The sequence below is a fragment of the Electrophorus electricus genome, chromosome 15 (genome assembly GCF_041902795.1).
Source record: "Electrophorus electricus isolate QZ-2024a chromosome 15, ASM4190279v1, whole genome shotgun sequence".
Classification (NCBI taxonomy): Eukaryota; Metazoa; Chordata; class Actinopteri; order Gymnotiformes; family Gymnotidae; genus Electrophorus; species Electrophorus electricus.
The window spans coordinates 13523556-13549321 of record NC_137511.1 but is presented as its reverse complement, the minus strand read 5'-3'; the positions used below and the strand labels follow the sequence as shown (position 1 = coordinate 13549321).

At 44.2% G+C, this 25766-nt stretch overlaps 2 protein-coding genes across 6 annotated transcripts in view; one reads left to right on the top strand and one right to left on the bottom strand.

The window, feature by feature from the left end:
* dock1 (dedicator of cytokinesis 1) overlaps window positions 1-25766 on the bottom strand; it is a 182581-nt gene that overhangs the window by 62628 nt on the left and 94187 nt on the right. For all 4 annotated transcript variants that reach the window (XM_035533660.2, XM_035533661.2, XM_035533662.2 and 1 more), the window contains 2 exons: window positions 4551-4652; window positions 3574-3668 (listed from right to left, as the gene is read on the bottom strand). In XM_035533660.2, the coding sequence (XP_035389553.1) occupies window positions 3574-3668; window positions 4551-4652 (197 nt within the window). The remainder of the gene's footprint in view (window positions 1-3573; window positions 3669-4550; window positions 4653-25766) is intronic.
* Window positions 13216-25766, top strand: part of insyn2a (inhibitory synaptic factor 2A) — a 36649-nt gene continuing 24098 nt past the window's right edge. For both annotated transcript variants that reach the window (XM_027017490.3, XM_081697210.1), the window contains exon 1: window positions 13216-15576. The gene's annotated coding sequence lies outside the window, so the exon portion shown is untranslated. The remainder of the gene's footprint in view (window positions 15577-25766) is intronic.

Here is a 25766-nt window from a genome sequence, read left to right as displayed (position 1 = left end):
TCTAATAGCCAGTGACATGGACATTAAATAAATAAATAAATTAATTAATAATAATAATAAAAAAAACTAAAGAGAAAGTTCATTTTGCTTAATTTAATTGATGTGCAATATAATAATGGTAAGAAATTAAGCTCAAAGCAATCAAATTGGTTAAAATTGCTTTACTGAATATTCAATTACTGCCTAATAAGTTAATCATTGTTTGCCAGATAAAAGAAAAAAAATCTAAAACTCATTAGTTTCCTTTTCTGACCAAGACATTGCTGAGCAAAAATATCAAAGAGAAAATATCTCAGGGAACATCATACATTTGAACACCTTGAAGTGAGTTTCAAGAACATTAAATCTGGTTGCCTATTACCCACCAAGACACACGAGAGGTTTTCTTGATGAATTACAGGAACTATTCTCTAGGAGCTTAACTATGTCTTAAACACAGGAGATTTTAATATTCACATTTACATGCCCATAAAACCTTTGACTAAAGATTTTACCTCTTTGATGTAAAAAGATGCTTCTCTTTTGATCTTGTGCAGCATGCATCAGCCCCATACACTAGACCTCATAGAAATTAGACATCATGGTCCCATGGAGTTTAGATGGTGTAATATCTGCATACTACTGTGCCTTTGATAAAAGGTGATAAGAGGATTCTTACTGCTAACCTCCTAAGTCTAGAGTTAAAGTTGAGACCTGTAGACTTAGGGAATATTACATGTATGTATGTGTCTGTGTGGTTGTTGCCACACAGGGAAAAAAACAAACAAACCAAGGCAGTTTCAGGAAATGTTAAAGTGCCTTGAAGACATCCCTTCAATGAAGTTTAAACGAGACTGGTGAAAATCTGAAATGTAATGAAGATGGACTAACCAAACTATCACTATGCTATCTATAAAAACTGAAGACATTCAAGATTAATGAAATTTGCCAGGCACTCTCATTTCTGCTGTCTCCAAACACAAACCAAATTTAATTTTTTCAACTGTAGATAAACTGATTGCCCCACTCACAGAATCTCTACTGAATTCTGGTTTGCAGTTAAATGCAATAGAGTTGCTTCATTCATTAGCAATACAACTGCTGCTATAAGAACAAAGCTGCAAGTTATCTACCCCATGATTTGGCAACTCTTCGATCATTCAGGGTTGTAAAAAGCACAGTGTCCACTTTTTCTGTTCTCAATGTAAAAACTTACTGAGGTCATGTCACTCAAATTCTCCAAGCTGCCTTCTTGACAAATAACTTTAAAGTAAAATTTAAGCATTATCTGCTGAAGTTATAATTACTGTCAATCTATCATTATTCAAATTGTCACACTGTATTCAAACGTATCTTGATCCTCAGTGTATCCTCATTGCTTAGTAACTACTGACTATCTTCTTCAACATTTAATTCTTATCAAAATATTGATGTGGTAGATTTTATTCAATTTAATTTTTTTTATCGCAGCAAAACAAAAATCTCAAGGAAATGTTCCAATCTGTTATTTGAGGCTTGAGTAGTACAGCATTATGCACAGTTTTTAATTATTTAAGAGGTAATGGCACCTTGGGGAGCCTGTCTACCTAGACTCTCCCTGACCCTAGCTTTGCCTTTGATTCAACTGATGAAAATTTTATTTGACTAGCTACATATCTGGGCAGTCATGATTACCGTGTTGGATACTGGATAGTCACAAATTTATGGCATGCTAAATGCTGTACAGTATACTGCGGTGTCCAGCAAGGGGCCGTTCTAGGCCCTTTGTTATTTAATGCATACATCGCTTACCCAGTTTACACAATCAGCAGATATAACATTTGCTTCTACCGGCATGCAGATGTCACCTGGCTAAATGCATCCTTAAAGTTCCATTTCTATAAGTGTAGGGATCTGAATAAATGACAGCAAGTGGACAAATAGTGGTTCTGGTTATTGGAAATAAAGCTCACAAGAGATGTATAGTTGTGCATAAAAACATAAGTCAGTATTGGGTATAGCTTTGGGTATATACTTTCACACACACACAAAAATTATAAAGTACACATGTACTAATGGACAGTCAATTTTGTCAAACAAAAGCCATGATTATTGTATCAATTCAATTTCACAAATTTTGCACAGAAGCAACATTTAACTAGCTAGCTAGTAAGTAACGGACATTGTGCCTAAATGTGACCCTAGCTAGCGAAGTCCACTGTTATAGCAATATTGTAAAATATTATATTAAAATATTCATTAAATCCTTAGTGATTTCATGATTTTCTATTGGTCAGATTTACATAAATTGCCACACAAATCCACCAATTACATATGGTGAGAGGCAGATGTACAAGTCTTGAGTGACACACAAACCCACAAATCACATGTAGGCATGTTTTTTTGTTTTATTTATTAACCTCTGTTCATTGGCTCTTAACTTCTGTTATTGACAAAATTGCAAAATTGAAATTGAAAAATTGAAAAAACTGATGCGTAACCACGTGTGTCGGCCACAACTTCTCAATTTCAAGAAGCATATTACCTGTTTAATACCTAGTATATGATGTTCTCTGCATTGCTAACGGTGAGACACTTGCACATACCTTTGTTAATCTAGGATAGATTATTGCCACTCTCTTATCCGGCCCAGCCTATAGCCGCATTAACAATCTGCAAGAAGTCTAGAATAGGGCAGATACAGTCCTCACTCAGAATGAGGGATCACATTAAATCCCTAGGCTGCTTGCCCATATCTTTCAATGTTGCTTTAAAGGTCCCTTTCATTCCCATTTCAGGTTCTAATGGGAATCCCCTAGTTGTCATGGCAGATGGTGCTCTGTCCCACGGTGTTTTCCCCTCTCTCCCCTCCCTACCCTCCTTCAGTCCCCCAGGGGCCCCGAGGTTTCCGGCTGAGAGTACGCGCCACGTGACTGGGTGCCACTTCTCATTGGTGCGTGACTGGATGTAAAAGCTGTATGTGTTAACTGGAAAGTGACCCTAGGTTCATTGAAAGGTACAATATAAATATAACTTCATTCATTTATTCATCCATCCCAGGGGCTGCCATTAGTTACCATGCTCTAGAATTCTCCATCTGAAAGTCAGATTCATCAGCTTTAATAAAAATGTCTCAAAAGGCACTTATTCAATATTGCATTCAATTGGGAGTTCTTGGGTTCCACTTATATTTTACAGTAAATTGCCTTTTTACGCACTGTATCGTTTTATGAAACTGATTCTCGTTTTCCTTTCTCCTTAAACTTTTTATTCTATATTTTGTATTTTAGCTTTATCATGTCCAAGTATTTTGTAAACTTGTTTTTAAAAGATGCTACACAAATAACTAATTTCATAACATCCTGGTATGTAATTTAAACATATTCTGGATTGCCTCCTTTGTAATATTATGCTTACACTCTTGTGCCACTAATCCTTTAGAAGAGAGAGACACAGAAAGGTCTTCCTGCTTTATTTGCACACCGCAAAAATGCTGATCTGGAACCAATTCTTGCATTCCAAACCCAAAAGCACACAGGGGTAGATGGGCACAGAGCAGCTGAACTCAGATCAGCAGCTGGATAGACCTAAAGCAGGGGGGAATGCTGCACTTACTTGTTTTGCATCATGTTCATGATGACCCAGTCAGCGGGATAGACATTCTTCCCGATGAGGTCTTTGAACATGATAAATGTTTCCATTAGAAAATCCTGAGAGAGAAAGAGAGAGAGGGCAGATAAATGTCTCTGTTCTCTGACAGCATGTATTAAGGGAAGCAGAGGATGAAAAGTCCAAGATAGGGCAATTTAAGATCAGCTTTCAAGGTGTCAGAAATGAATGATGAACATTTTTTAATCATTGTTTTAAAAACGGCACCTGGCAGATCCAACATTTCAGGCAGTCAAGTTTAAAAAAAAAAAGAAAAAGAGATCTTTTTTAATTAATCATTAAAAAAATAGCCAACAGGCAGAGATTTCTCAGATTTAAAATGAAAATATTATGCAATAGAGCAAAAAAAAAAGTGGCACAAGTAACATGTCTGGATTCCCATTTTAACTGAAGAGTGGGGTCAGGACTGTGTTGTACAGAAGCCATCACACCACTGCCAGACAGGAGGAGGTCGCAGCCAAATCCCTCCAATCCCAAACACATCCAAAGGCCCATCTGCAACCAGGGAATAAGTTCAGGAGTGCAAACTAACTCACGCTGATAAACAAATATATGCCCTAATCTACTGATGGGCTCTAATGTGGGCAACTACTTAAAAACATTACACTTTTATGTTTGTTTTAAACCACTGCCTTATGGTTATAATCATTGAGTGGTATGTCTAAAATCACCATGAGAAAATTAACATTTTTATGTAATTATTTTTGCTTGGCACAGCAGCAAACAGGAGTTAAGAGTTTCCAAAAACGAACCTAAGCACTTTGACCTCTTCAGCCAGTACCATCTGGATGAGGTCTTTGTGTTTCAATGAATCTTCTGACAGTGGTCGAAAGGAAATGCTACAAGGCAGTGTACAAAAGCAGCCACAGCCTCCAAAGGCCCAGCGGGCCTCCTCTTCCCTCACGCAGAGAAACCCCACTCACCACCACATCTGTCCTCATCTTGCCAAAAGTGTTGATCAGGTGAGTGTAGTGATAATCATCCATTTGCCGCAGGGTGGCCGTCATGCTCGCTACAAAACTGCCCTGCAGAAGGAGAAAAAGGGGGGGGGGGGGGGGGGAGACATAAAACCGCAGCATTAAAGTGAAGAATAAATTGCCGGATACGAGGCATCTTACAGTGAAGCTGCTCTTCCAACCAATCAGCTGCTACAAAGCTGTCACAAACAGAAGCAAGAACATGAGCTCGCCTGGCACAGCACCACTAACGCCAATGACACAATACAAAAGCTTAAGAGATCTGGAGGTTCCAACGCATTCATTGACGATCTTTACTCAATCACTCTGAGCGATTTTAACTCAGCCACACTGACTCGCCCACACGCACTGGAGAAATGCGCAAGACAATTTAGCGAGGGCAGAGCATGACGGAATGCTTCTTCCAGATACAATTAATCTTTAAAAATATATTTTTAAAAAGCCTCAAGCAAGCCTTTAAAAGAACAGTCCAATACATTCATATAATAACCCATGGACTTCATGCTTTTGAACTGTTTTTGTACTTGCGTACAAGACCATTTTTAATCCAAAGGGAAACGTAGTTTTGTGCCGTAGTTTTCGTGGTTATGGAGCAACACTGGTACATCCCATTAAGACTAAAAACAGAGACTAAAACAGCCAACAGTCTGGTATCGGACCAGCAAAGTATGGAATCAGCGCGGGACCCGGCAAACCTCAGCATTTACTTGGCTGCTCATTGTAGGAAGCTAAAGAGCTGAAGATTTTGTTTCCAATGAAACGAAAATGAAAATGTGCCTGGGAGATCTGCGACAGAAAATCACAGCAAACATCATGCAGTGCAACAGCAAGCGGCAGCTTTAGGACTGCAGACGCTGTAGACAGACAGCTCTCAATTGCACAAGCGATTGCAGCACAACAAATGATAACTGGATGGGGGGGGAGGGGGGGGGGGGGAACTTTGCTCCTGAGAATTTCACAAGACAAAAGCTGTTTCTTGCAGTCAGAAAAAGGAAGTTTCATAACAGTGATGACAGAGTGAGAGACAGAGAATGTAAGAGGGAAAGGAGGTGTGAGAGAATGTGACTCAAGTATGAGAGAGAGACACACACACACACACACAGACACACACTCACACACACACACACACACACACACACACACACACACAGACACACACACAGACACACACACACACACATACACACACACAGACACACACTCACACACACACACACATACACACACACAGACACACACTCACACACTCACACACACACACACACACACACACACACACACACACAACACACACAACAGGACTAGAGATGATGCTTCACATTGCCACTTCTGCTGGGCCTAATCAATGCAGCAGGATATGGGACCATAATAAAAAAACTGTTGTTTTTTTTTTCCAAATCAGAGTGCGAAGCAATGGGAACGGCAGAAATAGAGGAGAGAATTTCCACAGTAATAGCAGACATTATGAACTGTAGGAACAAATCGGTGCGTGTTATCACAGCACGCCTGCTCTGTGACACACAGGACTGCACCGGAGTGCGTAATTGGCCATTACCTCTAATTTCCCACCAAATCTAATGTAATCACCTTCTGAGAACTTTCTTTCAGTTAAACATATAGGGGTCTCATTTATTTAGTATAAAGGCAAGTGAATAAACCAAAATGGTTAAACTTTTTCCTTTGTTTAATTCATTAACTTTATTTTAATGTTAATGTATTTCGAGTGTGAACGTATTCAGATGGTTAAAAGGGTTAGGTATTTAATTATTTTAATTATTTTAATTATTTAATATTATATTCTTTTATATGCGATTTAATTCTTTTCCCATCAACCTTTAATGGAAAGTAGAAATCAGCAAATGCCAAGAGGCCGCTTTTTTGTTTGTTTCTCTATTTAAAAAGAAAAACAAAAAACTCAGCTGTGCTCGTCCTCCTCACGTCTCTGCACACTGGCAATAAGTCAAAGAAAAGGTGACAGAACATCTAAGAGGGAAACCCTGCAGTTACCGCTCCACACTGCAACCCACACGGTGGTTTCTACTCTCTTTTTCTGTCTTTGTGAGTCTCTCCTGCAGCTGTAATTAGGAACAGCCTGCATGGCTCAGCAGAGGCAAACCATGTGGAGGTGAAGAATCCTGTTTTCTCCTCTATATCTCCCTCATAAACACACACGCGAGCGCAACACGAACGGGACCATATACACAACCGCATGCACACGCACGCACATCCATGAACCTACTAAAAGAGGAGGACCTCTCACCCCCCCCCCCCCAGCTCTCCACAGATCTTTGTGGTTACATTACGCAAACATCTAACAAACCACTCTTTACCCGCTTGCTGAATAATGCGTGCAGACACGTGCCAAAGTGACACAGACCCAAGACGGGACTGGAAAACCCGCCACTCCGCATCCATTTCCAAATGTTGCACTTGTGCAAATCTGGCACCACGCCTCATCTACAGAGCCTTTAGAGTTCAGTTGCCCTGCAGTGCAAAACCTGCAGTGACACGGGTAAAACCCAGGTGGCTCATGCCCCTTTAACCGCGAATGCCATCCGAACAGCCAACACTGATGTTTACTGAGCGTACTATCAGAGCTTGTGTTTGATCAGGGTGTGTAATATGGGAGCTGGGTGGAAGAGGGCATGCTGGGAGCTGGAGAGCTCAGGCCAGATCCTGCTGACGTCCCCCCCAGTGGGGGGAAACGGGACCCCACTGGCCAGCTGCAGCGGAGTCACTCACTCACGCTGGATAAGACACCACACTGGGAAGAATCCAGGATCCATTTCCATTCAACAACACATCCTGGGGTTAGAGTGAATATACTCACTGCCTCAGAGGAGATCCACTAGAGAACATCATGTCCTCAGCAAATAGTCCATGTGATTTAAAAAATAAATTAATAAATATTAGTATTTATGAGCATATTTAAATGACTGAATAAATATTCATATTCTATTTAAAGAGTTTTAGAAGACATTTTTGGGGATTGTAAATACTCCATTACTTTGGAAATGGATTTGGAAAACACATATTACTATACCTTCTAAGCACTCAAACCCACCCACAAAAACACACCTATAGCCCTACCCTTCCACACACACTCCCACACAAACCCAGACATATACACAAACCACACAAGCCACCCACACACACACCACTCAAACCTACCTTTAGACACACAACAACTCAGGTTAAACCATATATGCCCAACCGCTCAAACCCACCAATATATTCACATACCAGCCACTCAAATCTACACACCAACCGCTCAAACCCACCCATCTACACACCAACCACTCAAACCCACCCATCTACACACCAACCACTCAAACCCACCCATATATACACAACCACTCAAACCTACCCATATATACACAACCACTCAAACCTACCCATATATACACAACCACTCAAACCTACCCATATATACACAACCACTCAAATCTACCCATATATACACAACCACTCAAATCTACCCATATATACACAACCACTCAAATCTACCCATATATACACAACCACTCAAATCTACCCATATATACATAACCACTCAAATCTACCCATATATACATAACCACTCAAATCTACCCATATATACACAACCACTCAAATCTACCCATATATACACAACCACTCAAATCTACCCATATATACACAACCACTCAAATCTACCCATATATACATAACCACTCAAACCCACCCATATATACATAACCACTCAAACCCACCCATATATACATAACCACTCAAATCTACCCATATATACACAACCACTCAAATCTACCCATATATACATAACCACTCAAATCTACCCATATATACACAACGACCACTTAAGCCCATCAAGCTCGCCAAGTGGTCAACATTACACTCACACTCTGAGGCATTATTTATTTCTTTATTTCAATATTTATCATTTATTTATTCAAACCACCTTGGAGGTGCACATTTAGAGCATACAGTGGCAGGATATTTTATTGTGGCAGACCACTCTACATAGCTGTGACACTGATATGTGTAATATGTCCTAGAGACAACAGATATCCAAGATAGGTGTACCTAATGTGCCCAGGGAGTGCAGACACAAAGCAGGCATTTCTAATGATGGGTGGTGTGTGTATTGATTGATAATTGGTGTCAATACTGGCCCTTGCAACACTGATCACAGAAGGGTGCAACATGCAAATGAACACACTAATAATTCAGTGTTTTCTTTGTCTTTCTTATTATTATATAATTTCTGCACTGTGGGCTCCTTACTGATATTTCAAGATGCCTGTAATCTGTACGGTCAATATTCTTCGCAGTCTTTTTCAAGGGCCTCTTATATTCTATATCCAATTTTGTTTGTTGCACATAGAAAGGATGGTACTGTTCTGACCCAAACCTAAATATGAAGTGCATCATTAAAGAATCAAAACACATTTACCACAAAATAATGAAATTCTAACTGATCTCCGCCACAAAACCGAAACTTGAAAACGAACATCATTGCAACCCTAGCTACTAATAAATTAATACATATAAAATCAGTTCTGAAAAAAATGTTGTTAAACAAGTATATAAACTTCACAATAACATTGGGTCCTGTACTGTGAATATGTGAATGAATTTCTATTAATTATCAAACATGAGAAAGGGTTTCAACCACCACATATAGGCCAATAATAGAGATTAAAAGCTTTCAACATGCAAACACATGGCGAGAATCTCCAGTGTGTGTGCATGTACATTCAGGGATCTATTGTTCATTTCCATTACTGTGTGCCTCTCTAAGCAGAATGAGAGTTCACAACTGCTAAAGCTCCATCAAGACATGAAAGCTGGAGTCTTTTTAACCTACCTCTTTTTTCCCTTCCCTGAGTAATTCACTTCTGACTCTAATTTTGCCAATCAGTACTTTCCATATTAATTGAAGTCATTCCATATTTCAGAGCCCGTCTTCAGCTGTCCAGAATGGACAGGTAGACACTTTAGGCACTGGACCCTTAATGGATAAAACAGAGGAAGGCAGGCCAATCCCTGAACGCAGGATGTAAATGCTGCCAGCTCTGAAGGAATATACTTCCGATCATAATGTACGATCAATAGCTAGATTAGGTAAGATACACTGAGGTTGGGACTAGTGTGGTCCATAATAAATGGTGAAAGGTAGATGGTGCTGGATATTTTTTGTTGCCGACTTCATCTGTACTGAAGGTACAGGTGTAGTGATCAGGGACTAATAAATAGCATGCATTGATTAGGAAATAAATGTATGGGGTGTAGTGATCAGGGAATAAGGAGTAGGATGTAGTGATCAAGGAATAAGGAGTAGGGTGTAGTGATCAGGGAATAAGGAGTAGGGTGTAGTGATCAGGGAATATGGAATAGGGTGTAGTGATCAGTGAATATGGAATAGGGTGTAGTGATCAGTGAATAAGGAATAGGGTGTAGTGATCAGTGAATAAGGCAAAGGGCTTTAGCAAAGGCAAACTCATCAGGGCAAAAAGAGGATTTCCATCTCATCAGATAGCTTCTCTAAGCTTAACATGTGGGAAGGAGGGGGGGGGGGGGGCAGACAGACAGGCAGACAGACAATACATCCACTTTGATTCAATCTCTTAACCTCACCAGTGTCAGGGGAGAGAGTGTTACTGGCATACTAAAGAGTTCTCAACATCTGAGAGCACATCAGTCTGCACTGCTTGAAAATACTAGAGACCATTCTATACCACCGAAAAGCATGTGTATGTGAGAGTACGTCATTCTGTGATATACCTGAAAAGAGAGAGAGTGAGAATGCACCAGTGAGCGTTTGGCATGGTGAGAACATGGCTGTGTGCTGGCGGCACTTCTAACACAGTGAAATGGCAGAGATTGAAAAGGGGGCAATATCAGAAAGCAAGCTAGACAGACAGACAGACAGACAGACAGACAGACAGACACACACACACACACACACACACACACACACACACACACACACACACACACACACACACACACACAGGCACAGCAAACCAGCAAGTGTAAGTGAGAAAGGGAGAGACAGTGAGAAAGGGAGAGAGGGAGTAGAGGGAGACAGAGAGAACACATGGATCCTTTCTGGTCCCATCTCTTCACCTCATCAGTGTTGTATACCCATGCATGTTTCCATGGCAACTGTGTGTTCTTAAGGAGCTGGAATCCCCCCCCCCCCAACCCCCATCCCCCCTAATTCCCCCGCCACCCTTTTCTACAAAAAGACGTCTGGCCTTGGAGTCCCTCTAGTCTGAGGGAGAGCCGTGAAAGCCTGCTCAGAACACATGGCTTCACAACGCCTGCTGGGGACCTGCCATGCACTGATGCAGCCTGCTATCTCAAGAACCTCCAGTCAAGACCAAGATCTGCTCCATAACAGTGAGTTCAAAACTTTACATCGTCTGGGGGGGGGGAGAGAATATTATATATATAAATATATAAAAGGGAGTTAATCAAATGTGGCTGTAAAAGGGTGATGTCTGTTTAATTAGGTAGCCTGCATCTTCATGGACAGAAGAGAGGAAGGGAAAGATGAGAAGTAATGGGAAGTATGAAGCTGCTTCATTCTGGGATGCAACAGAAAGCAATGATTTGTATTTATGGATTGTCCTGCTTGCTTGGGGCCCAGTCATTTTGGATTTATGTAAGTGTGCTCATTTACAGCTAAACAAGACAAATTGAATCTGGTTTTGTGCTGTAGAATTATGCAATGTAACATGGAAAAATCAACACCCAATAAGTGTCAGTTACAAGTATTTGCACGCGGCCATCTGTTATGGGGGTAAAATCATCAGTACAAACTTAGATTAGAAATCAGACCCTCTAAAACAGCATCTTCAACTGGCACAAAGTGAACTCATGAAAATTAAGTAACCCCGTCACTGCAAGACACTGCTGTGCGTCTCTGCAGAGCGTCCTGAGTCCAGCCTTCTGCTGTAAACAGGTGCGCGGACACACTGCGTTTTCACAGTGTACTGATATGGAGTGGCAATGAAAATGAATCAGAAATGGTGTACAAACCTCACAAATGCCCAGAGATAACATCCTGCCACAGAGATAACATCCTGCAAAAAGACTGGTGTTTACTGTGGTCTTAAAGTATTGTTTTAACCTTCTAATTAAGGGTGCAGTCTCAAAACTTTAGCAAGGAATGCTAATGTTTGCTTAATGTATATGCGTATGAGTGTGTCTGTGCGTGTGTACAAAATATTCCAGCACTAGCTGTAGGACTGCAGTCTTGGTTAGAGCTTTGTTATTTCCATCGTGGACATTTCCAAAGAAAGCTACAAGGCTCCAAACGCTTCCTCCAAAGGCTACTGCTATTAGCAGCATTCCCACCAGTACTGCTACTTGTACCACTGCTACTAAAGCTCAATCGCATACAGTAAGCAGATGGTACAAGGCAGGAGTCACAGAGTCAGACACTCAGAGACTGGAAAACCAGCACGAGAGCCTGTACCCCCAAACACAGGAGATGGGGACCAATTGCAAGAATGACTGAGGTACAATTGTACCACAGCACGCTCAGAACCTCAGAGTCTAACTGTCTCACTCTCTCCCTCTCTCTCATTTTTGGCGAACTCTGATATGCTGTAGACTACAGGCTGCTTTGATGCAGAGCTTTTTGAAGTGGTAAGTCTTGCTACGGTGAGGCTCATTCATGGGGCCAGCTGGAAGACACGGGGCAATGCACAGCTCGCCTCCAAAGCTGCAATTTGAGCTTTGTGTGTGCAAGCAGGCCGTGTATGTTGAATACAAAGCTATCGTCGCTTTGCATTCCAACTCAGCAAGTCATGCTTGTTGGGTGAGAGGACAGAGTGACCCTACACTGGACTGTGTTGAAACATCCACACACACACAGTGATTTAAGATAGATTCTAACAACAGAGGGTACATAAGAAAAGTTATCATATAGTGCACTATACACTGCAATGGGTTTACTAACAGACATGGTATCTTCACCCTATCACACGTGTGTGTGTGTGTGTGTGTGTGTGTGTGTGTGTGTGTGTAGGTGGGGGGGTTTGATGTGTGCACAGAGACAGATACAGAAATCTTTTAATGTTTTCTTTTTTCCTGTCTCCCACTGCTCAAGGTACATTTTGAATAAGTTTATTAGAATAGACTCAAGGTGCTATGAAGAACTGTGTATAACATACAATCTAAGAGACATACTCCTATGAACACTTTGGAACAGTAAAATTACTCAAGAGTAAAACAACTCATGGCCTGTCTAATTCAAGCAGATTTAGTGCAGACGCTAAAAGCAAACCCATTTTTTGAAAATGACCAACATAATGCCTAAATTCCTCAAGTCACCAAATGCCTGATAAGACTACCATACTAAAACAAGATCCATTTCAATGTTTTATTTCATGATGAGTTATGAAATGGGAATTTCAGTAGCACTTGACAGCCTAGCACTTTCCTGTCCACACAGGAAATTCATGTGTATATACACACACGCACACACACACGAACAAGCAAATATTGGCTTAAGCTCACCTTGAGCTGGGCCTGCTGAAAGCCCTAGGAGACAGTGTTGCTGAGAATGTTGACACAGTGAATGGTGGGACTGACAGACCACACACAGCACACTTGCCACAGCAGGTGTGTGTGTGTGTGTGTGTGTGTGTGTGTGTGTGTGCGCGCGTGTTTTTGACTAAAATGGGAATAAAGACAACCAAAATGACAAAATGATGAGCCTCAATCTCTCTCACAGAAACAACTGTGATTTCCTTTCAAATGCAATACATTTCTGAAATTATTAAACACACACACACTGGCTCCAATTTTAGGCATTATAAATTGGTTTTGTAAAGAGTAGATGGGATCAATGCATTATATAAGCACACATCCATGCATCACACAAAACCTGGGAGCACTTTTAGAATTGCACAATTACTATACATTTTTGTTACTGTAGGGAAAAGAGAATGATGGAGAGAATAAAGAGGGAAAGACCGAGCGCTGACGAGGAGGTTGAGATTACCATTTCAGATTACCAAATCAGATGAACCAGGGCCCAGGGCCGTTATGGCAAATTGGCAGGTCAGGGTTAAAAAAGGAGCGTAAGATAGAACTGCAGTCAATACGGCAGAAATGTCACTTAATGACACAGCAAGGTTAATGACAGTCTCCTGTTGAAGTGTATATGAGAAAAAAATCCATCACCTCAACACAGCTACCAGCTGTATTCTTCTTATTCTTATTATTATTATTATATTTATTATAATAATAATAATAATTATTATTATTATTACTACTACTACAAAAAGAACGTACAAATTAATAAGAAGAAAATTATGCTTAACATGGTTTAACAGATGTATCCTTAGATTTGTTTCTGAAGTGTTAATTGAGTCATTAAGTGAAGCTCTCAGAAGGATAAATGCAAAAGTGATATCCCATTCTGCGTTACAGGTTGGGCCTGGCTAACACTCCTACAACAGAGAGGAGCACGACCATGAAGATACCTTAAAGTGAATAAGACAACCTTCAGTGCCATTCTAAAAGGTACTAGGAACCAGTTGAGGGATTTAAGAGGCATTTCTTCAGTGTGTGTCAGGATTCTGGCAGAAAAATTATTAACTTGACGTAAATTTGCAAAAGAGCTCTTGGGGAGAACAGATAAGAGTGGTACAGTAATTCATCCAGGCTGCAGACATCTCCCTGCTTTAGAACTAAACTTCCACATGAAGAGATCAGCAAATAGCGCACTAGTTCAGAGATGGATCAGCATGGCATACCCAACAGGAGATGAATTACTGGGCTAGTTTCCAAGCTTCTCTGTATAAACACTGAGTTTAACTAAGAGGCTAATGACAAATCTCATGACTTCTCCAAAAGTGAACATGTACAAAGCTAAATGCAAGAGAGCAAGCAAGCAGCACACCACCACCAAGAACTGAACGAGCTACCGTCCTGAACGCACTACAAGTCCGCGTTAATAATTCAGCTGTGAAGTACGTGTTAAAGGGGCTGAAATGCTCAAACGCTGCTGGAAAACAGAAGCAGCTCACTGAAGCACCAGGGTTCTGCCTGCAGAGAGAATCGCAAACTCTGATCCACAAAGACGATCTTCAATCACATGCTCACCACACTCAATCATTTCCATTTTCACTCTCCATAAAGTCATTGATCTCTGTGTGTGTATCATGAAGTGTATGAATGAGAGGCAGCAATAAAAGACAGGGAAGTATCTGTTTCACTCTCAGGGAGATTAGCAGATGTGTGTTGCAGATATGCAAGTTCGCCAGCCTAACCACAGAGAGCTGGACTTTCCTGGCAAAGTCCAGCCCCCTCACACACACGCCTCCCTCCCTCCCTCCTTCTCACTCTCATCCCTCCCCTCCCCCCCACTCAAACACACGCGCGCACACACACACACACACGCACGCACACACGCGCACACACACACACACACACACACACACACGCGCACACTCAGTCTCTCAGAGAGCACAGAGCTGCAGCCACAGAACGATCCTCCCGCGCATGTGAGCAAATGCCGTCGCTGAGAGCCAGAGACCCGCGCTGCCTGTCATTCGGTTGCTCCGAGTGTGTGCGAGTGAGAGCGAGTGCGTGCGTGTGTGCGTGCCAGCAAGCGTGCGCACGGGCCGGGGTCGCGTAGACGTGCTGGTGGAGGGCTCGGAGGAGGCGATTCTGGAAAACTCTGCACGTTTGGAATCTCTCTCTCTCTCTCTCTCTCTCTCTCTCTCTCCGTGGATGTGTACCGGTCGAGGGGAAGTGTCTAACGAGCTGCCCGCGTCTGACGAGTCGCATCCAGCATGGCAGCACCTCTGGCCCCTCTCTTGTCCACTCACGTTCCCTCTCTGCTCTGCTGCCCTCTGCCCGTACCCAGCCTGCTGTACTGAAGCACCGGGAGCTTGGCACAGAGGGGGGGACATGCTCTGGCCAGAGCAGCAGGCTCTGTCTCTGCACCATCAGTGACCTGCATCTGGAGGTGAGTGACACACAGTGTCTCTTTCTCCTCTCTCTCTCTCTCTCTCTCTCTCTCTCTGTCTGTCTCTCCCTCCCCCCCCATTCCCATCTTCTCTTTCAGTCCTCTCTCATCCCCTCTGCTCTCCTCACCTCTGAGGCATGAGGCAGCAGCGAGAAGACAGTAGGCAGGTGTTTTGATAGGAAGTGTCATGTGGAGGATTTTCTCCTCTCCGATCCGCCGGCACGTGTCATCCTGCGGCCGGCGACCAATTTTTTGGCCGCGGCCGAGCCAGCTTGGACGGAGTTTCGCTTGGAGGGATTGGTAATCGCGCGGTTACCGTGGGGACACTCAGTCCCTGGGAGCAGATGTGACAGCTGGAACGCGAGTGCTCCCTCCGCCGGGCTGCAGTGCGGCCAGTGGGAGCGATGAGTGTCTCACGCAGCGAGCGTGACTGTCGCCCGGACGCACTCATCACGTTCATGTGAATAGGAAAGAGCCCAGGACTGGAGGAATGCCTGCTAGCTCAGTGCTTTGGCTCTCACAGGCAGGATTTGGCTGGAATAAAACCACAGGTTTGTTTTTATATCTGATCGTTGTGGTACAAATCCGTTCAAATGCAGATCACACAGATATTCGCGGCGTTGCTACTTCTCTTTGGAATGACCCTGAACCAAGTTGTACTAGCTCACAGGAAAGAAAGCAGGAGTTGTGAAGAGAGGGATACAGTATTGAGACTTGTGTATAGTACAGGAGAATCAGAGCAAACATGTGCAGGTTGAGGATGTGTTCTCATCCGTGGTTACGTGCGTGCATATGCGTGAGCACGCACTTGTGTGTGTGTGTGTGTGTGTGTGTGTGTGTGTGTGTGTGTGTGAAGCTGCTGCTGTTTGTTCATGTCCATAGTCCTGATGAAGAATCTTTAAGTGAATAGTAATCTAGATTAGTGAAGAGTAATCTAGATTAATGCATTGCTATGATCCACAGGCTGCACTCACAGAGAAAAGCAGCAAATCCCTCCCTCGGTCCAAAGCCTTACATTTTGCACCCCCCCCCCCCCCCCCCCCCCCCCCGAGTGCAGTACTAATATATTTTAAAACTACATGGACACATACACACAGACACATACTCTGTGCCAAAAACTAACAACGTGTGCATGCGTGCGTGTCTGTCCATCTCCTTGCTCAGTTTTCCATTGTTGTTCACAGAGAGCTTCACACAACCCCTCCACACATTTAACCTCTCACCTCATTGCTCTGATACGATCACCCCCCCTGGGCGAGGGGGCAGGTGGGGTGCAGAACACAGTGAGGCAGACACCGAGTGCAGAAAATGGGGATGGAGGGTGTAGACAGAAAGAAAGATGGAGGACAAACAGAGGTGCCGGGTGGCATTGTATGAACAGTGCCGTTTTTGTGAGGGCACGACTTTCCTGGTATACAGGAAACAGCCTAACAGCAGCCAGACTAGGACAACTGAATAAGAACATGGTTGTAGTCTCCACGCTCAGGGCTCTTTCACCCACACAAGCACATGCAAGCACACACCGGACAGCCGCCAACACAAACCTGATGTGTCCACCCTGGCCAGACGATGGCTTTCATGTGGTAATGGGTTTATTTATTAAGAGCCCTATTCTCTGCCTGGCGCCTTACGGCGAGAGAGAGACGGGGGAGTGGGTGGAGAGAGAGAGAGAGAGAGAGAGAGAGAGAGAGAGAGAGAGAGCACGAGAGAGAGAGATACAGCATACTAAAGAGTGATGAAGCACACCTGAGACCATTCTGCACTGAGTGTGGGTGTGTGGCTGCATATGCGTGTATGTACATGCATGAGTGTAAGTGTACTCATGCTTGCGTATGCACACAACGTGGGGGGGGGGGGGGGTTAGGTGTAAAGTGCATCTGAGCATCTGGCATCAGTAGAATATGGCTGACACTGGTCAGACTGCATGCTTTGTTTGGTTTCTGGCGACAGTTCTAACACTGTCAAATGGCCTCTGGACTAAGCTCGAGGCCAGCTGTGCTCTCTCTTAACCCAGCAGCCGGAGAGCACAGCTCAAATGGGCTCTGGACTAAGCTCGAGGCCAGCTGTGCTCTCTCTTAACCCAGCAGCCGGAGAGCACAGCTCAAATGGGCTCTGGACTAAGCTCGAGGCCAGCTGTGCTCTCTCTTAACCCAGCAGCCGGAGAGCACAGCTCAAATGGGCTCTGGGCTAAGCTCGAGGCCAGCTGTGCTCTCTCTTAACCCAGCAGCCGGAGAGCACAGCTCAAATGGGCCCTGGGCTAAGCTCGAGGCCAGCTGTGCTCTCTCTTAACCCAGCAGCCGGAGAGCACAGCTCAAATGGGCTCTGGGCTAAGCTCGAGGCCAGCTGTGCTCTCTCTTAACCCAGCAGCCGGAGAGCACAGCTCAAATGGCCTCTGGGCTAAGCTCGAGGCCAGCTGTGCTCTCTCTTAACCCAGCAGCCGGAGAGCACAGCTCAAATGGCCTCTGGACTAAGCTCGAGGCCAGCTGTGCTCTCTCTTAACCCAGCAGCCGGAGAGCACAGCTCAAATGGCCTCTGGACTAAGCTCGAGGCCAGCTGTGCTCTCTCTCAACCCAGCAGCCGGAGAGCACAGCTCAAATGGCCTCTGGACTAAGCTCGAGGCCAGCTGTGCTCTCTCTCAACCCAGCAGCCGGAGAGCACAGCTCAGACACCTGACCTGCTGTCTCCCCTTGACCTGCCCCAGCATGCGACAGCTGGTGCCTGGGAAGTGGACAGGGACGGGCAGTGTTACACGTCACTCTCAACAAACACCAGCACTGATTGAACACACTTATATCCAACATACACGGAAAAGGCTCACCACAAGAGAAAAAAAACACTGCCAAAACAAAGGTCAGTTTACAGTTTATTTATCTTAAATAACTGCGTGTTTCTTAGATGTATGCAAAGAGGATTAATGTGCACTGGAGCGTTGATGGCTGGGTACGTCTGGCTCACTGGTCCAAACCGATCGGCGGGCCAGTGATGCAACCCCGCGTACTTAAGAAATTGTGGAGCGTTGGAGGCCCAGTACAAGTGAAGTGCTCTTGAGTCCAGTCAGTCACCTGGCCTCAATCTCAGAGAACCTGCACTTCACTGAAAACAGCACCACAACAAGCAGGAGCTGAAAATGGCGTAATCACAGGCCTGGTAGAGGGTTGCTGGGGCAGGCCGCCAACGTCTGGCGACATCCAAACGCTGTGACCAAGCACTAAACATAAGTTTTATATAAGAATCTTTGTCATTACTTATGGTCCCCTGACTCTCTCTCTCTCTCTCTCTCTCTCTCTCTCTCTCTCTTTCTATCTATATATCTATCTATCTATCTATCTATCTATCTATCTATCTATCTATATATATATATATAGATAGATAGATAGATAGATAGATAGATAGATAGATAGATAGATAGATAGATATCTATATATATAGCCTTGTGAATGTGATTGCTATATGTTTTACTACAATATAAACTTAAATTAAAACTGACATTCTGACATTTAACCTCAGTTACTGTTTCATTTCAAATCCAATACCTTAGAGTATAAAGCCAGTGTGACACAAACCAGGTCGGCATCCAAATACCTTCACACTGCGTACACAAGCGTGACTACATGGTTTCTCAATGAAACAGAAGCTTGGCGAACGAGCGAGTGTGAAGTATATCTAAGGGGAGCACCAGACACGCCACAGAAAGATGTTTGCCTTGTTTAACTGGGGATTGGGGGGGCTCCCACAAGCACATGTGCACGTGCATTAACACGCATGTACATACATGTAGTGAGTCATGGGATGGCAAGGGGTAAACCTACAGGCTGCTGCATCTCTCCCTCTCTCTCCGCTTCTGCACGAGTGAACGAGAACCATTTCACGTTAGGAACGTGGTTAGCTGGTTTCCAATGGCAACCAATTAACAGTTGAGTGGGAGTAGGAGGAGCCAGTTCATTTCAGACTCATCACGAATATAAACGCAGTTATAATCAGACTCAAGCAAAAAAAAAAAATACATCAAATAAAAAGCAGACTTGTAGTCTAAAACTCTAGTGAGAAATCAAAATTAGGAACAAAATCCAAAAAATCTCAGTCATATTTACTGCCACTGCTAAATGACACTGGCAGGTAAAGGTCAGATGTGTCTCCTAAATTTCAAACAGCAGTTCAGGAGATTAGAGGCAAGAGCCACGTTTACTGTTACTTTCATTCATTCTTATAGCAGCAAAGAGACGCATGTGATGCTGCGTAGCGAAGGCTGTTCTGGTGAGCTTGCTTAGTCATACTGAAGGTAAGCGGCAGACTTAAGGAGCTTCCTCCTGCAGCGAGAAACCTCCTGGTCTGGATGGATATGTACCGCACCATACATCTTCCCTCTTCTTGTTATCCTTCTATATTTCTTATCACCACGATCTGCCTCTCCGTATCCACGCTCATCTCCGGCTCACTCTCGTTAGGTTAATGGCATGTCTCGCTGTGGAGCAGACCGTCAGTAGGGGGGAGGGGTTCCTTTACCCATCTGATTTCAGCTCCTAATAGCTGATCAAGTGAGACAGGGACAGTCGTGGAGACAGAGACAGAGGAATGGGTGAGAGAGAGAGAGAGAGAGAGAGAGAGAGAGAGAGAGAGAGAGAGAGAGAGAAAGGGAGAGAGAGATCATCATCGATCAGAGAGCTTGGGCTTCTGATGTAGTGGGAGAAAATGTAATTGGTTAAGCTAAAACATGCTGGCATGTCAACCTCTACAAAAGGTGAAATCCATTGTTTCTGCTTAGAAACTGTACCAAACGTCCTGCCAAACACCTCACTAGGATATTTCAGATGTTCTCCATCAGACTGCAGCTGAATTAGTACACTCCTCACCACCACTGCGGTTGTGTGCATGTGTGTTCCAACACACTTATCGCAGTCTACATAGCTAACTTGCTGATGTTTTTCGCTCCTATTCCACAGTGACTCAGAGGAGATGTCATTACACGCCATCTCTGAGACATGCGTTAGCAGCAGTGAAACTCGGGCACAGAGTCTAACAAACTTATATGACACCCCACAGCCAACAGGCCCCACCGCCACACCATCCTCAGCAATCTGCCCTGGCTGTGATCGGCACACACGCCAAATGAGAGACATTTGAACCTCAAGTCTAACGGACCACTACGTAACTATTATGAATGTATGGATTTAAGCCCTAGGTTTCTGTTCTGAAAACATGGCATAAATCTGATTTTTAAATGCGCTTTTTTTTTTTTTTTTTTTTTTACGTGAAAGTATCACTTTTTGAGCCTTGTGCTGAGGTTCAACGAGGTGGGCAGGGACCATGCCCATGTCCTTGATTTCCACTCAGCGCACAATAGCCCCTTTTCCACCTGAGCACACTTTGTTATTGACAGATGACATTTAATGGAAGGACAGAGAAAGCTCACATTACAGGCTAAAACAGTGAAGCAGCATGAGCCTTGAGAAGCCCACCTTCCATAACCAGCAGAGGCTCAGCCCTCTCATATCCCACGTTAGCAAGAACCTAGTCATCTTACAGGATTACCGCGTGATGAACTGACACTGTAATGATTCAGAGCATCAGCAGTGGGGTGCTGTGCGTGTGTCTCTGTAGCAAAGATTGCTGTCATACACAATGCTCACCCCCACCCCCCCTGCACATCATCATTTTCCCTAAAGGATTACATAAACAATTTTAAAATCATCTTTTTCACTTCTTCCCGTCACCCTCACCAGCACACAAATATGAACCTCGTGTACGTTCTCTTACTGTTAACTCCCCACACCTCCCCCCTGGATCACTGTCCTGTACAGCAGACTGGAAAGCAACACTAATCACAGTGAAAGAACAGCGCCAGCTGAGCAAAATAAAGGGAGAAGGCCAGAGCCAAAGCCGGATTAGCACGACCTGCGCACCGTCTGCGAGAGAGCGCGCTGTGCTCTGCTATTCCAGTGGCAGCGTTTCGAGACAACCTGTTCCAGATAGAAGACAATCAGGAAGAGAGGGATTTCCTGTTCCATGGCAGATGTGAAGCATGACGTCACGGTGCGAGGACTCCCCCGCGAAACCAGTCCGTGGCACACCAAATACCAGATAAAAGTTGAGTTTTGCTTTACTGACCCTCAACACAGGGTTTCCACTCTAAGGGTTTCCACTGCAAATTGCCTGATTTTTCCCTGACTGTGAAAGACTAAAAAGCTGAATTTCCATGACCTATAATGAACAGAAAAGCAGGCCACCTTTGTTACATTGGAGAGGAAAAATAAAATACACACCTCACACAATACAGGAAACGCATGAAAATATAACATTCTGATAATTGGCCGTTTTTAAATCGGCAGATTTAAAGATGCTACAAACAAAATTCCCCAATTTTCTTTGAACTGATCCAAAAATGATCCACGGGAAACCGACTTCCTATGTGTGGGACAGACTTTCCACAATATTCCAGAAACTCCATGAACCCTGTCAAGACTACAAGTCCAAAGAATTCATTAAAAGTGTAGAGGGTATTCTTCAGACCCCTTCTCACCCTGGAACCTTAGACCTCACACTGATCTCCATGACGGTCTTTTTTAGAAATGGTCTAAACTCCCTCGCGTGGCCATTTTGAGGAAAACAACCCCGGGACGTCCATGCCAATCTCCACGCCACCACCGGGATGTGCGAAGAGGCACCCCGGACTACAGTGCAAAGGGACTGGCTATAAAAAGAGGCGAGAGTAATAAAACCAAGAGCTTCTCAAACATTAATCATCAGGGGGATTCAATCAGCTCTAGAAGCAGGCCACAGTCATACATCAAATGCTCTTTTCCGCTTAGACAGAGAATGTGATGAGCGGTCCTTTTTTGGTTTGGAGAGCAAGGTGTAAAGAAAGTGAGCTTTGGTTAGAGAGAGTCAGAGAGACAGTGAAAGCGAGAGAAAGAGAGAGAGAGAGAGAGAGAGAGAGAGAGAGGACTCTGGGCAATATGTGACTTGCGATGTCATGTTTGGTTCGCAGATGAAGAGTTTGTGAGTCTGTTCACTTGGAAGCAATAGAGAAGTTGGAAAGGGGAAAGGGAGGATAAATGGGAAAAAAAAAAAGCGTGAGTACTCTCTGAATGCAGATCCAATGGCCTGTGCATTCAAACGCACAGTGCCTGTGGGAGGGAGGGATGGAGGAGGAGCGGAATGCAGTTCCCTCTGTCAGGTAGATAAATGAAACTCTCGCTCTAATACTTGGCCTAAAGCTGGGCACCGAGGCGGGGGAGCACTACTCAGAACAGACTCAGTGGTTTGGACGGTCCAGACACAGTGGAGCAGAAGTGCCTGCTGGACCCAGGGCAGTTTGTCTAACTGAACAAAGACACTGTGGGGAGACAGCAGTTAGTTTACTCACACTGGGGCCTAAGCAGCCCACGCAGTTCAGCCTGGACGGCCTGAAGGAGGCAAGCGTAGTGAAATTGAGAATGTTTACAGTTGTCCCCCCCCCCCCGAACATGCCCTGAGAAGACCTTACTTCGGAGCGTGGGAACTACAGCCACAAGCGGACAGTCGAGGTAGTCCGTCGCCTACGCCTGGTACTTTCGTGGGTCTCGAAAGCATCTCCAACTTTATGATCGCTATTCATGACCACTGCACTGCTGTTAGCTAGCTAGCAAGCAACTTAAAACCATTCGCTGTGTTTAGAACTATGACACAGGCAAGACATTTTTTCTCTGGTACTCTGACAGTAGTGGCAGCAGTCCACACGTGATCAGATTGTCTGGTGCAACGATAACACCAGCTGTGAATGGGGTCCTGGTTCACTGCCATATTCCACTCTAGTTATTTCTAATCTTCTCCCTTTTTATGGTTGTCCAAGCCACGAAGGGCGCAAAGAAGAATTGCCTGTTGCGCGTCATTGTTTCCACAAGAAAAAAAAAAGTGACCTCATCACCCTGACTGCATTAACAAAGCACTTTCCCAGCTAGAGGACCACGACTAATTTGTTGAAAAGTAATACTGCAAGGCTCTTACTACTCTGAATAATTCATAGCATTTGCCTTAACCTTCAGAAGAGAACGGGCATCGATAAACTAGTATTGGTAAACTAGCCCAATTTGTGGCTCGAGCACTTTGAACTTGAAGTGCAGCTCTGCTTGAAACGCTGTCGAATCTCATGGATGACGAGCATCAAGACTCTCGTCTGTCTTGGTTCCCAGATAGTGGAATCAGCTTCTCCATGCAGTCTCCAAATGCAGACCGAAGACTCATCTATTCGTGCAGTAATTAAATGACCACTAATCCTGTATTATTATGAGTTTGCTAAACCATCTTAGAGCTTATTGTTGTTGGCACTGCACTTATGTTGTGCTCATTTTGTAATTCTTTCTAGGCATCAGCACTTACAGTATCTGAGTTCAGTGGTATCTTGGACTCTAACCTATTGTACTGGTTAGTATGCATTCGATTAGTAGATGACAGCACTTCTGTAAGCTGCTCTGGATAAGAACATCTGCAAATGGCATAAATGTAAATGTGGTCCCTATAAAGAGGGGAAAAAAAATTCTAGAATAAATTCATTTTCAACTTGAATGACCTTTGGTTACCTGTAACTGTGTATATTTAAGCACTTAGGCCAGTTAGACGAGCCATGCTTGTTAGTGTGCATATGAGTGTCTGTAAATGTGTGCGCGTGCGTGTCCGCCCACCGAGGTCCATCTCTGTCTGAGCACCAAGCCACAGCCTGTTAATGATATCAGCAGATGAGATTGATCTGATAAGAGAGTAGGCTTGGAGACGCTGAGGATCTGTCACTACTCGTTTACCATATCCCTCCATCCCTCCCTCTGAGCCTTTATTGAATGAGTGAATGAAGGGTAATGGGCATAATATAACAGTGCACAGAGTATTTAAAATGGCCGACCCGTTAGTCCTCAGGAACGCAGCTGTAAGACTTCTCTGAGGCAAATAAAGAGCTAAACCAGAAGGGAAATTGCAGTCTATTAGAGTGTGTTAGCTCAGGGAGCTATCAGCTTGTCTGGGTCCTTTGCAGTTGGTCTATGGCCAAAAGAGAGTGGAGGGCTTACCTATAAGAGAAAGGAGATTTATTGGTCCAGTGGCACACTCTCTTGTGTTTTTTTATTGGGCAGAAAGAGCACTTCACAAAATAATTAGAGGAAATTCACTTCCCACATTTATTTAAAAGCATGTGCATTCTCAGTCATAAACAAAATATTTAAGTAATAACTGAAAGCTACTCTGGAAAAAGAGCAGGGCAAATCTGCTAAATCATCAGGCAGATGGCTCCCACTGCCCCCTGCATCTCTCCTCACTCCTTCTACTCTCTCTCTCTCCCTCACTCTTCCTCTGCACTTCACTTCCCTGCTCACTCTTTCCCATTCTCCCTCTCTCCCCGACGTACATACAGGGACTTCAGCAGCAGCGCCACCACAACTGCCATCATTCTCCCAGCATGCGTGCACCTCAGAAAGGGGAGCGAGATTAAGAGATGCAATTAACAGTCAATGACAAACAAGTCACAGGCTAAGACAACACTTCTGAGATCAGCGTCATCAATATTACTGTCAGTTGGATGAGGCTGAGGGAAGAGCTCAAACACACACACACACACACACACACACAGGATGAGGCTGAGGGAAGAGCTCAAACACACACACACACACAGGATGAGGCTGAGGGAAGAGCTCAAACACACACACACACACACACACACACACACAGGATGAGGCTGAGGGAAGAGCTCAAACACACACACACACACACACACACACACACACACACACACACACACAGGATGAGGCTGAGGGAAGAGCTCAAACACACACACACACACAGGATGAGGCTGAGGGAAGAGCTCAAACACACACACACACACACACACACACACACAGGATGAGGCTGAGGGAAGAGCTCAAACACACACACACACACACACACACACACACACACACACACACAGGATGAGGCTGAGGGAAGAGCTCAAACACACACACACACAGGATGAGGCTGAGGGAAGAGCTCAAACACACACACACACACACACACACACACAGGATGAGGCTGAGGGAAGAGCTCAAACACACACACACACACACACAGGATGAGGCTGAGGGAAGAGCTCAAACACACACACACACACACACACACACACACACACACAGGATGAGGCTGAGGGAAGAGCTCAAACACACACACACACAGGATGAGGCTGAGGGAAGAGC